The 13,736-nt window shown below is 41.0% G+C and overlaps 1 protein-coding gene across 7 annotated transcripts in view; it reads left to right on the top strand.

The window, feature by feature from the left end:
• The window catches only part of ALK (ALK receptor tyrosine kinase), a 284,889-nt gene that overhangs the window by 209,936 nt on the left and 61,217 nt on the right, over positions 1–13,736 (top strand). For all 7 annotated transcript variants that reach the window (XM_068675868.1, XM_068675869.1, XM_068675867.1 and 4 more), the window contains 3 exons: positions 1,022–1,153; positions 10,462–10,593; positions 12,685–12,785. In XM_068675868.1, the coding sequence (XP_068531969.1) occupies positions 1,022–1,153; positions 10,462–10,593; positions 12,685–12,785 (365 nt within the window). The remainder of the gene's footprint in view (positions 1–1,021; positions 1,154–10,461; positions 10,594–12,684; positions 12,786–13,736) is intronic.

The raw sequence follows: 13,736 nt of genomic DNA, 5'->3' as shown, positions 1-13,736 counted from the left end.
CTTTAGCACTTACCCATTCAATAAGAGACAGGGCAGGAGTTTTTGCAGTGGGGAATTCACAGCACAGACCTCTTTGTACTTCTAGACTTGCCTTCTAGGAGTGATGAAGTGGAAACATATCTGTGCAGACCATGAGGAAGGTTTCTTTCTACATCCAGATTATTGTGGAGGGGGCTCTTGCACTTAGCAAGCTTGGCCTCCTCCTTACATACTGACTGTAGGTTGGTCTTATCTAACTCATACTTCCTGCAGGTGACTGATCTGGAGCATGGATTTAAAAAATAAATTAAAATTAAATTAAATAGCCAAATCAGTCCTTGTTGTGTGTGTATCTCAGACACAGTCAAAGGATTCAGGTTGAGAGAAGTCCCATGATAAGGAAAATTATGCTCATCAGGCTGTATGATCTCTGACTACTCAAGTGACAAGGGAAAGGAGTGCCTCTAAAGAAGGACTGTGGTAAGGATCCCTAGCATACTAAGGGTCCTTAGTACTCAGAATCATTTCTGAATAGATGGTACTGGCTGATTGTGAATGGATGGTACACGTGTTCGGTGACATGTCACAAGAGTTGGTTACTTTCCACAACATTGTTAGCTGCCTTTTGCTGCTTGGCATAGGGAAAATGAATGAGTGATTTTTGTTTCCTGGTACATGTAGACTGCTGCAGGACTCCCAGATTCATGGGGAGGGGATCATGCATATCATGTCATTCTTGAGAAGTATCATAGAGCAGGCTGTAGGATTTCAACCCTCTTTACAAGGTTCAGAGCTGCCCTCCAAGTAACAATGACAGACATGCATGAAGAACTTAAGTTCTGCATTAGGTGGGCTGTTAGATATTTGGCAAAACAAACATGTTGAACAAAAATAAAATAATTACTTTATCAAGTAATTAGTGGACTAAGGGGGTTTCACAAGGTCTTTCTCCTGTTCAGTGTTATCTAGGATCCTATGGCCTATTGGCTTGGAGAAAGGCAATTCAGTAACCTGAAATGGCTTTTGTTTTCTTTTTCTCTAGGATCTGCTTCTGTATCAAAAATGGCTCTGGAGGGTTCTTTCATCTGCTGGAATGGTACATCGATCAGGCTGGGCCAGGCATGTGACTTCATCAGAGACTGCCTTGAGGGAGAAGATGAGGGAGATATGTGCAGTGAGTAAATCCAGATCCTCAGGACGTGTCCTTTTTCCTTCTGAGAGAAGCTGAACAGCTGCTTCCAAAAGCACAGATTGTTTTGAGTTTTAATGCCTGAGACTTCAGTAGTAATGAACTAATTTGGTGCTATCAAAAGACCAGTGTCCTCCACAACACATGCATTCTCTGAATGTCTGCCTAGAATGGACCATTCAGTATGTTTCTGTGTTTGCCTTTATTAGTTCTGCAACAGGTTCTTAAGTTGCTTTCAGTGCTTCATCTAACAAAATCCTGATCAAAAATTGAAAGAAAGAATAGCTTAAATAGCTACGTGCCTTATAGAGTAACGAAACATGTAGCTTGTTAGTGCCCTTAACCAAAATGTAGCACCCTTAATCAGCATGTGGCAGAAGGAAGAGAAAGAAGAAAACTTCCAAGGTAAGAAAAATGAGCAGAGGCAGGAGATTGTGTGTGACCAGCTCCTACTCCTGTCTTTGTAATTACTCTTGTTTTCGTTTCTCTCTTCAGCAGCCAGTAATTGAATAACATAAATCAGAAGCTAAATAGCAATCTGCATTTTCTGAAAAAGTTCTCTATGCCTAAATATTTCTGTAAATGTGTTGCTTAAATTAGATACTTTAGGACCATCCATTAACCATCTTGAAAATGCCTTGTCTCTTTTTTTCTGTACCTTTATGTGTTCTACCTCCACTGCGTTTCCTTTTGTCAGTCTACAGATATTGAGGAGCAGTGGTTTTTTAGCCATGTAGTTAATCACAGAAACAGTGTCATCCCTGCTGTCCTGCAGCTGCTTAGAACCAATAATGCTTCATATTACTGGTATCAAAACTGTTTTGCCTAAGAACTTTACAGCATAGATCTAAAAAAGAACCACAGAATCACAGAATGGTCAAGGTTGGAAGGGTCCTCAGGAGATCATTTGATCCAACCCCCCTTGCTCAAGCAGAGACACCCACAGCAGGTTGTCCAGGACCATGTTCAGATGGCTTTTGAACATCTCCAATGAGGGAGACACCACAGCCTCTCTGAGCAACCTGTGCCAGTGCTCTGTCACCTGCACAATAAAGAAGTGCTTCCTGATGCTTTGGCAGACCCTTCCTATGTTCCAGTTTGTGCCCACTACCTCTTGCCCTGTCACTGGGAACCACTAAAAGGAGCCTAGCTCCATCTTCTTTGCACCCTCCCTTCAGGTATTTATAGACATTGATAAAATCCCCCTGAGCCTCCTCCTCTCCAGGCTGAACAGGCCCAGCTCTCTCAGCCTTTCCTCACAGGAGAGGTGCCCCAGTCCCTTGATCATCTTCATATTCAGACTTCATAATGGTATTCCTATTTTCTACATTTTAATTTAAAATACTTAGTCAATTATGCTAATGATTAAGTTGAATGCATTGTCATTTCATTAGAAGTGCAGAGACATATTATTTACCATTGTTTAAGATGGCTCAGGTATACGTCTGGGTATACAGTCCTGTCTATCTGCTATAAATGGTTCTGCCTTGCGAGGGTAATGCTGTCCATGCTAGTGGGAACAGTAGAGCTCCAAGGTAGAGTTGTACTTGTCACAGATGCAAACTAAATGCAATCATAGGGTACGTCAGGCCTCATGAAACATGCTTGCCTATTATTTCCAAACACTGGGTGCACCTGTGGCTGTTGTCTTATCAGTATTCACAAATAAAGAGTCTGGCTCTGCTTTTGCCATTAGCTGCTAGGCTGTATCCCATAGTGAGCCAGGTGGTAGGGTGACCAGTCCTGCTTTCAGATAAGCTGTCCACGTGGGTTTATGTGGTTGCCTTTTAGCCATGTATGCAGCATTCATTCATAGCTATTGGCATGAAGCAGTATAGCGCTTACAGCTATGTTGGCAAAGTATTTACTGAAAATATAGAGAAGGTTAAAAGCAGAAGATATTTAACCACCTGTTTAGCCGAATGTCACTCCCCAGCTTGAGAAGAAGACCACATGGCTTGTTTTAAACCACAGGTACTGGCAATGAGACTTTTTCCCCCAGCCAAAAGACCCAAAAGGCACCATCTTCCACTGCAAGAAACAAAAATACAGGCTTGCCCTTAGCTTGCAAGTGCTTGGGTTGTGGATATGTCTGCTTAGCCCCATAAAACCTACTCGGTTTTGTGGCTGCTTTCTCTGCCTCTTTGCTGTGTTGAATATCATTGGCATAAAGCTGCTTTCACAGAACAAAAAAATAATGTTTTAAAAGTCAGTTACATCTGCATGGCAACCCAGCACAAAGCATATGTCATCTTTCAGCATTTCACTTGCCAGTTTAGTTCTGAGCAACATGCATGTTACCACCAGCTTTTTGCAAGTATGACAAGAAGTGATTCAGATGTATAAAGCAGGGAAGGGAAAGGGTTTTCCCAAGCACTTCTGTGTACACAAAAGAGCTGTCAGAAAAAGATGTAGCCATGCTTGCAACTGAGGGGAGAGCTTTTAAAATAACCATTAACTAAAGGTCATGTAAACAAAGAATGTAGTTTGTATTGGTTTGTTTTTCAAAAAAAGATGGTGTTTTCTTGTTTTTCCTTACAGTCTTTTAGCTGTTTAGATGCTTCTTTCCCTTTCCCTTTCCTTTTTCCTTTCCCTTTCCCTTTCCCTTCACTTGATTTTTATTTGTTTCTTAGCTGAAAAATATCTCCTAAAGCCTGCTGTTTGTTAACATCTCTTTATTTCCCAATAGCCAATGCAAAGTCATGGTGCTCATTCTGCATGTAACCAATTAGTCTTTGTAGAGAATGTAAAATTAGACAGGGGTGACCCCTGGAGAAAAAAAAATGTTGCTGTTTGAGTCATAATCAATTATTCTCACAGGAGAAAAAGACAGCTTCAAAGACGCAGATGTAGAAATAGATGCCAAACTGTGTTGATCTGTGATCAGATTTAAAAAGTTTACAGACTGATAGAAGCACCACACTGGAAGTTACTTTGCAGGAGCATACTTTGCAAACACACATTAAGATTTCAGATAGTGGTGGTCTTATGTCTTTACTAGTAAATTCCTGATCATGAATCACAACTTACTGCAAAAAAAAAAAAAAAAACATTTTTTCCCAGTGGAGCAGAGAATCATGTATGTAGTATGCGTGGTATGGTACAAGACAGATGAAAAGTTCCATTCTTTATTAATACTTATTGATACAGGTCTGCACTACCAAAGAGGAGAATTTGTTTCAGTAGTTTGGTACTTCTCTTTTTAGGTAACAATATCTTTGCTTTTGGTTCAAGAATCTTTTGCTGCAGGGCAGCAAGTCCAGGCAAAAGTAAAAGTTTTACTGAAAAAAAAAAAAAAGCATTCTTTAACTAGTCTCTAGTCTAAAACTATCATACCTTCTGCTCAGGTTTTTTTTTCCACCAAAAAAAAATCAGCCTGGGAAAATACTGGTTAATCAGGCAAAGCATATATGAAAGTTATGGATATATTAATATGAATATTACTAAATTGAAGTGATGATAGTATATTTATTATCTGGAGACCCACAGCTTACAGGATTCACCCAGGACATGACAAACCCAGAACTGATCCTGTTTTCTCTCTAAGTGAATTTGGACACATATTTCTGGTTTCCATTGAAAGTTTCCAAGACAGTGTGGTGTGGAACATGCAGTTTGAAAAGGGTTACTCATTCTTTCCTGGTGTTGCTCTTCCACATTTTATGAATGTTACCTGGAAGAGGAATTGAAAATTCTGTCCTCCACCTTTCAGATGAATCTCATAATCACTTTAATTTTCACTCTTTGCCTCAACAAATATTTAAGAATGTTAAACAAAATGGAATCACGTTAACAGGTAAGATAGGAAGGACTACTATCTGATTCATATTAGCAGTGACTCAAGCTTCAACTCTGTATAGTCAGAGGAGTGCACACACATCTGTCAAGAAACAGATGGCAGCTAGGATAGGAAACTATAAAGTTTGAATTTGTGATAATATGAGCAAGTGACCAAAACAAAAACAACAACAAAAAAAAAGATAATTAATTCTACAGGAGCCAGTTTACTTTCCATGCAAAAAAACAGTTGATTCATTTATGTCCTAGAGGTAGTTACAGCCCAGCAGATTCTCCCTGCAAGCAAAATGAAGTGTAGCAACCTGTTGCATTGCAGTGCTCTCTTAAGGTTCCTGTCATGCATACACAAATTCTTTTGTTCCTTTCTTGATCAAAACCTGCACCTCTAGCAATGAATTTTAACTACTGGCAGTTCTGAATTTAGCAATGCCTTCCAGCATTAAAGGAAAAGTCTTTGTATACTGTGTTGAATTGTATTCTCCCTTTCTATACTTCATTTCTGGTAGAATATGTCAGACAACTTTGCTAGCACAGACACAGTCACTGAAAACAAGCTCACATTTAAGATTCATGTGCTTCTTTAAATTGCTTGAGTAGGTGATCTTTTTGCCTTCTGTGATTTTCTCCTACATTTTACATCTTTACATTTGGTAAAGGTCTATACACAGATGAGTAGTCTTTTACATTTATATCCTTTATAACACATGTCTGGAATTTCACCCTGAATTTTAAACTATAGTACCTGTTCATTTACACCTGGTTTTGAGTCAAGAGGCAAACAATAGAGAACCTGCTCCATCTGCATCATAAAATACTCCAGTTGCTATTTTTTCTTGCTATTAAAGGATGGAAAATCTGAGTTAAAGTTTTTAACTTAAAAAAAATCATTCTTTTAAAATCATTCTGAAGTCTTGAAAATACTTGGTTAAGAACAAGTTTAACACCCTACAGCTTCTCTGTACATTCTCAATCAAAGAAAAGCAGAGACTTGCATTCTCATAGTGCTTCAGTGTGATTGGATTACTCTATACTCTGTCCCAAATCCACAAACTGCATCTTACTCTTAATGAGTTCTAAACCTTTTGAAGTTTCTGACACTGGTGATAATATCCAGCATGACAGGTTTCAGTAGATATAACTTCTGACTCCTGCTTTAATTGATTTTATAATACGGTAAGATTAGCTTTCCCTCATCAGTGCAGTGTTTATGCTAATGTGAATTTGAAGCATAAGCATTCAGAAAATTGAGGAGTACATGTTAACGAAGAACTGCTAGCCAAAATGCTCTTTGTGAAGTAGTAACATATGGAATCGTAGGTGCTGTATGTATATAAAGTAAGATAATAGAATCATAGAACCATTCAGGTTGGAAAAGACCTCTAAGATCATCTAGCCCAACCTTTAACCTAGTACTAACAAGTCCACCACTAAACCATGCTATTAAGTTCTATATCTACACATTTCTTGAAGACCTCCAGGGATGGTGACTCGACCACTTCCCTGAGCAGCCCGTTCTAATGCTGCACAACTCTTTCAGTAAAGAAATTTCAACTAATATCCAATCTAAACCTCCCCTTGCACAATCTGAGGACATTTCCCCTCATCACTTCTTGCTTGGGAGAAGAGTTCAATCCCTGCCTCACTATAACCTCCTTTAAGGTATTTGTACTGCACGATAAGGTCTCCCCTGAGCCTGCTTTTCTCTAGGCTAAATAACACCAGTTCCCTCAGCCGCTCCTCATAAGACTTGTTCTCCAGACCCTTCACCAGATTCATTGCCCTTCTCTGGACATGCTCCAGCACCTCGATGTCATTCTTGTAGTGAGCGGCCCAAAACTGAACACATTATTCAAGGTACGGCCTCATCAGAGCATAGTACAGATGGGCAATCACTTCCCTAGTCCTGCTAAGTCCTCCTTCAGCCAATACCCCCAGGGCCATTTCTGCCGGGCAGCTCTCCAGACCCTCTTCCTGTAGCAGTTCATGAGGTTGTTGTGCCCCAAGTGCACTTGGCCTTGTTGAACCTCATACAGTTGGTCTAGGCCCATCGGTCCAAGATCCCTCTGCAGTGCCCTCTGGCCCTCAAGCAGATCAACATTTGCGCCTAACTTGGTGTCATCTGCAAACTTGCTGATAGTGCACTCGATCCCCTCGTCTAGATCATTGAGAAAGATACTGAAGAGAACTGGCCGCAGTACTGAGCCCTGGGGGACGCCACTAGTGACCGGCCTCCAAGACAGAGCAGTGTTCAAGGCATCTGAAAATTCATAAAAGATTAATTTGTGGAGGAGGAATCAAATTTTCTGGGAAAGTAATAGGTTCTTATTTATGTCCTTACTTGTTCATCTACAGCGAGCTTTTTCTGGCCTCCAGGCAAGGATTACTACTTAGATGACTCCTCCTGCTGCTCTGATTTGTTTACATCATCCTAGATAACATAGGACCATGAAATGAATTCAGCTGGACACCAAGCCAAGCTGTTTCAGTAGGAATTCAGGGCACATTATAATTTGTCATTTTCTTTGGATCTCAGCCTCAGGCTGCACAATGAAATATAATCAAGTTCTGCAGAGTGGTAAAACACAGGGAAGCAACTCTCAGCTTAACAGCTCTACATTTAAAGACTAGGCTGAATGAATTTGGAGACATTTTAAATGGAAGATTCAAAAACCCCTCAATTCAAGTACAGGTTCTGATCTTTACATAATAGATTTGCATGACTGTGGAAAATAAAGCAGTAAAACATGGCTCTCACCTCTATGTCAAGTTCCAGGTTCAAATTTGACCTTACTAAAAATCAATAGATGTCATTTGTCTCAGTCACCTCTGTGAAGTGAGTTGTTTATTCAGGCTCGTAGAAAATCAAATATTCCATGTCTGGACAATGCAGGTATGTTCCCCAGGTCTTTTCTCAGGGTAGACCAAGGAGTTTCCTGTTGAGATGTGTGCTTGCAGCCCAGAAACCATTCATATCCTGGGCTGCATCAAAAGAAGTGCAGAAAGGTCTACGGAGTTGATTCTCCCCCTTCTACTCCATTCTTAGGAGACCCAACCTTGAGTACTGCATCCAACTCTGGGGCCCCCAGTGTAAGAAAAACATGGACTTGTTAGAGCAGGTCCAGAGGAGGGCCATGAAGATGATCAGAGGGCTGGAGCCATCTCCAGTGAGGACAGGTTGTGAGAGATGGTGTTGCTTATACAAGAGAAGGTTCCAGGGGGACGATAGTTGCATACCTATACCTAAAGTGGACCCACAGGAAACATGGGAAGGGACTCTTCTTCAGGGACCATAGTGACAGAAAAAGGGGTTTATGGTCTTAAATTAAAAAATGGCAGGTTTAGATTAGATATCTACTGTGAAGTGTGGCGAGGCACTGGACCACGTTGCCTGGAGAAGCAGTGGATGCCCTTTCCCTGGAAGTGTTCAAGGACAGGTTGGATAGGGCTTTGAGCAACCTGATCTAGTGGAAGGTGTCCCTGCCATTTGGGGGGAGCTGGGAGGGAAGGTAGAACTAGATGATCTGAAAGGTCCTTTCCAACCCAAATCATTCCATGATTCTATGCATAAATCAGAGCTGAAGCCCTGTGAGCAGTTATTTAATTGAGCTGCAACCTCAGTCAGAGAGTTCTGATGAGATGTAAACATTGTGAATTATCTGGGGTCTGGGTACTGGTGCCTTATTGTCTGGCACAGACTTTATAGATAGAATTCTTCCCTCTGAAGTTGTCTTCATAATCATGAAAAAATCTGAGTTCAGGAACCTCCTCTTCTCATAGGGAAGCTAATGAAATTGCTGGTATAACCTGGCCAAACTTAGGAGTTTGTAGTCTAACCAACTCTTTGTAAGTCAAGAAATTTTTACTCTGACAAGCAGATGAAAGGAAAAACTAATTTCCTGTATATATGGTTTTATAATGTGTTCGCACATGAAATTTCATTTTTATCTTGCAATTTCAAACAGATTTCTGGTCCCATTTTCTTTCCTTTCAAGAAAAAATAAAAACCAACAAAGACATTTTTAGGGGAAGTTGAGGAGAATAGAGATGGAGAAAATGAATATGGGTTACACTGGTAGCTAGCACAGAGCTGAGTACAAAATGGTGTAGAAGCTGTGAGAAGTCAAGAATATTATCAGCTCTTTTACAGCTAGTTCTAGTCATCAGAGCAGTTTTCTTTTGCTTACTGGAGGAAAGACCACCCCCACTGAGTATGCATGTTCAGGGGCTTTGTGCTGCCAGGTTCAAGGACTGGTTAGTCTATATAGCAGGACATAAGGGACGATCACTCTTCTTTGCTTCTCTTCTAGCAACTTTAATGCATAACATAACTCTGTATTTAAACTGCATCTTTTTCTCCCAGGCTACTTTTGTACTCTACCTTTTTCCCCATAAAAAACAGTTCATGCCCTTTTTACCACTGGGAAGCTTTCTGGTGTGTGGCAGAGTTGTCAGCCTCACCCTGGGTGCAGATTTTGTATTATAGATCATTATTTATTCACTAAAAGTGAAAATCATGTTATAGTGGTAGTGGTTTTATGTGGTGTTTTACAAGGTTCATTTTCTACTAAAATTACTTAATAAGGTCACAATCTGGCCTCATGTGGAAGAACAGAAATGGAAAGGTAGAACCTGACAGCAGTAGAGGCTATGCATGTTTATTAAGGATGATGAGAAAAATGATTTCACAAGTTTTCAAGGAAATGGGTGAGTTGTGAGCATGTTCACCTGTGGCAATGTAAGTCTACGTCTCAGGGCAAAAGGAATAGCGCTTTGCACATTTTGTAAGAACAACTTGGGATGTGCACAGAAAAGGAGATGGAGAAGGCGTGAAGTTGTGTTGCTTTGCATGAGATGACTATTATTTTAAAACCAGTTAATTTAATTATAAAGACACATAGTTAATGTGTCTTTATTGTTTGGAGCTGGAAACTTGCCTGAAATCCCAAGCCAGTGACAGAATGAGTGGGTTTCAAATCCTGAAAGTATTACTTAAAATAAACTGTTCTCTTTTCATCCATTCATCTCACCAAACAGATCCACAGGTACAAAAAATGAAGCACAAAAGGATTTAGTGCTTTACTCCATTAAAGGCAGCGTTCACAGAGAGGAGAAGCCACAATGCTGAGCTGGACTGACTTAGAGATAGCTAGAGACATGGAAAGGAAACACATTAGGAAATATCACTGTCCAAGATTTCCCTGGCTGTAGAGGCCAGGTATTTAGGAGACCCCACAGTGTCTACCAAAATATGTCCTCCTCCTTGGGTTTGTCAAAATTTGGGGGAAGTCACTTATTCTAGGGGTTGCTTCCCTCACCACCATCTTCCCTACGGTAAGGCACAAGTGTGACTCCACAAAGAAGGACTGAGTAGCTGTAGGGTTGCCTGCACGTCCCTGGACAACCCTGTCAGAATTGTCAGCTTCTCTGTGTGCTCAGATATCTCATCCACAGCTCATCTGGGTTCTTCTGTATGTGTGTGTCTCTCCTTCTTTCAGAAAATCTTCCCCCTGGCTTTTACTGTTCATTTGAAGAAGGGGACTGTGGCTGGATACACAGCTCATCAGCATCCCATGCTTCTCCATGGCGAATTGGAAGTCCAGACTATGATCGTTTTCCTTCAATAGAAGGTATGTGAAAGTAAATAGCAAGTGCAGAGAATGGATAGCAGAAAAAAAAAAAAAATGAAAAAAAAAAAAGATAAGCAAACAGCAGGGAGATAGAATAAAACACGAGTCACATTTTCCTGTGTGATTATGTATTCAGCCTCCAGTGAAACAAGAAACACTTTTCTACTACAAGTGCTTTGAGCAAAAGACTATCCTGCTCACTTCTTATCTTGAGGGTACAGACTGGTACCTCAGGTTTCCAAGACTGACACCAGAGAGAGTAGTCCTGACCGTTTCTAAAAAACTTCCCATGAGGTATTCATCTTTGTGCCCCCCTACCATATTGATCTGTTTGTGTGTTTTTGTGTTGTTTTTTTTTTTTTTTTTCTTTCTGATTTTCTGATTTACTTCTTCCATTTCTCTGTTCTGCTTCTTTTTCCCCTCACACAGACTTCTAAATTTTCCTTCTCTTTGCTCTGTTGTCCCTTGAGTTCCAGTTCTATGTGTAACTACCGTGTATTTGCTTCCACTACCCAAATTCCAAGAGTTCATCTTTAATCGATCTCATACAGCTATTGAAGGTTTATGCCTTGGTCATTGAACTACTGCTGGTTGAGTTTTGACAAACAGACTGCCTGCCAGGATAAGTTTTTCCTAATGCAATAATGTAAATCATAGAAGGCATTTATTGCTCAGGCACAGAGGATCTAAAGGGATACTGCAATAACAGCAGAGTTAATGGTGTATAATCCCAGCATTGATTTCCAAAGTTAGATCCAGAGCTAAAGATGAAGAGTGAGATTCTCTGCTTTTATGTGAACTCGTGTAGGCTACATGCAGCTATTCTGATTTATGCCACCTGATGGCTCAGCCCACAGTATTGCAGACCACAAAGAGATTGATGCATAGGTAAACAAGGATGTAAAGTGCCAGAAAGAGGTAGCTGTGGGGAGATTGCAATAAAGTGCTGCTGATTTGTGATCTGTCTGTGCTGTAGAGGCATTTTCAGTGTAAGCCCAAATAACCAGGCTCTAAGTAGTGGCACCCTCCTGAGCTGGAGGGTAGAGCTGAAGTAGTGCAAATAAACACCTCTCCATCCCGAGCTGCCACAGAAGAACTGTAGTGTTACTACTGCCCCTGTTCCTGTGCTGGGTCTGGCTGGGATGGAGTTAGCTTTCCTCACAGCAGCCCATGTAGTGTTGTGGTCTGCACTTGTAGCTAGAACAGCGTTAATATCACACCAATGTTTTGTCTATTGCTGAGCAATGCTGGCACAGCATCAAGACTCTCTCCAACCCCCCCAAAGCTCATAGACTGGGAGTAGGCAAGACGTGGGGAGGGAACATCACCAGGGCAGCTGTCCTTAAATTCTCCAAAGGGGTATTCCATATGTCACACTCAGCAATAAAAGCTGTGAAAGGGGAAGGAGAGGGGAGGGCTCTTGTTATGAAAAAATCTGTCCTCCCAAACCACCTCCATGCATATTGAGGCCCTGCTTCCCAAGACATAGCCAAACATCACTCGCTGATGGGAAGCAGAGAATAATTTTCTCTCTCTTTGCTCACGTGTTTTTTTGCTTATTTCTTCTCTTTCTTCTCCCTTTAATTAAATTATCCTTATCTCAGCCCATGAGCCTTTACAGTTGTGGTGGAGTTTAGCTGTCCATCCTGGTGAAACCACCCCAGTTCCTCTGGTTACAATAAATGATTAAAGGAGCAAAGGGACCTCAAGCTGCATTAATAGTACACTGCTGTTATTTTGACATTGTTTTGTTTTGTTTTGACCAAGCTAAATATATTTGTTTCCAAGTTACTTTTTGTTTATAAAAGATTCTTTTTCTTATTTGCACTTGCAAGGAATATGAATTTGAAGTCATGGAGGAACAGAAAATAGCTGTAAGAGGAAGGTAGTCAGACTGCTTAAATATGTTTCCTGAGTATGCCAAATTGGTAGGTGAAACTGCATCCCTAATAAATTGAAAAAAGCTTTCTGCTGTCTGGCATCCTGCTGTAGTAGGAGCCAGCTTACATAGACTTTAGGAAGGCTTCACGAGCCCCAGAACCAGAAGAGGTGAGTGCTGCAGTTTGACATTCTTCCTGCTCTTTTATCCAGGTTGTGGGCTGATCTTTGACACCAGCAAAGCACCAGCAGCGGCAAACACTGCAATAACCAGCACTGCATTTCCAGCTCCTTTGAGGAACTCCCCCTGTGAGGCAAGTCCTAGTGTTTTCTTTTCTTTTGCATATCAAGCTTTTACAAAGTGTTTTAGTGTGTCTAACTGGTTTTCTGTTAGGGGATTCCATGGTTTCCCCTAGCAGAATGGGTCTTCCCAGTCATCCAGAACTCATTCACAGAGGGACATTTAGTTAAAGCAGCAAAAATTTAATGGTACCCATATATCAGCTCGAGCTGGGTGCCTCCAGGGAGGAACCTTGCTCAAAATTTTCCCTGGCTTCTTATACCTGTACAACCTTTTTTTCATCCACTATAGTCCAGTCAGTTCTTCATAACACATATACGTTGTGTTCCTTCAGACTGGTGGTTCTTTGTTGCAGGAAACCATGGCTTCTTTTATCGCCCAGGACTGGATGGCTTCTGTTAACTCTCTAGGCAGGGTGGCTTCTGTTATTGGGGCAGGCTCTGAGCCGGTGCCATCCTTGTTCAGCACACCCTCCCCCTTCCCCATCGGTGCCACCTAGGCGCCCCCACAATGACTCTCACTGTTGCTCAATCACCATTATACACCAGGTTCAGGTGTTGCAGAGCTCATGCTGTGGCCTAAAGCTTCACTAAATTTACTCTAGTGATGTGAAACAATAGCTATCTGAATTCCTTACATACCAGCAGCTTGTTTCCCTTTCATTTTCACATATAGGCACTGATCTGTGGACCAGCAGACACTTTCATAAATGGTTTATCTGTGAAATATCCTTAATTAATACCACTACGTGCAAGATGTGGTTATCTGCTTGAAATGCTGCAAAATGTTCTCTGAAAAGCTTGTCTTGTCTTGATTGTATGATCTCAGATGACATATTAGCAATCTTCATAATTAGGAGTATGTGCTAAGGGCAGGGCAGCAGCCAGTGTTGCATTAATGCAAAGAGGAAGAAGCTTACTGCATGAACAAACATTGCATTTGCAAGATCCAAGAAAGAATTGGC

The sequence above is a fragment of the Anas acuta genome, chromosome 3, assembly GCF_963932015.1.
Source record: "Anas acuta chromosome 3, bAnaAcu1.1, whole genome shotgun sequence".
Lineage (NCBI taxonomy): Eukaryota > Metazoa > Chordata > Aves > Anseriformes > Anatidae > Anas > Anas acuta.
Note: the sequence above shows the minus strand (reverse complement) of the source record. Positions and strands in the feature narration are given on the sequence as shown.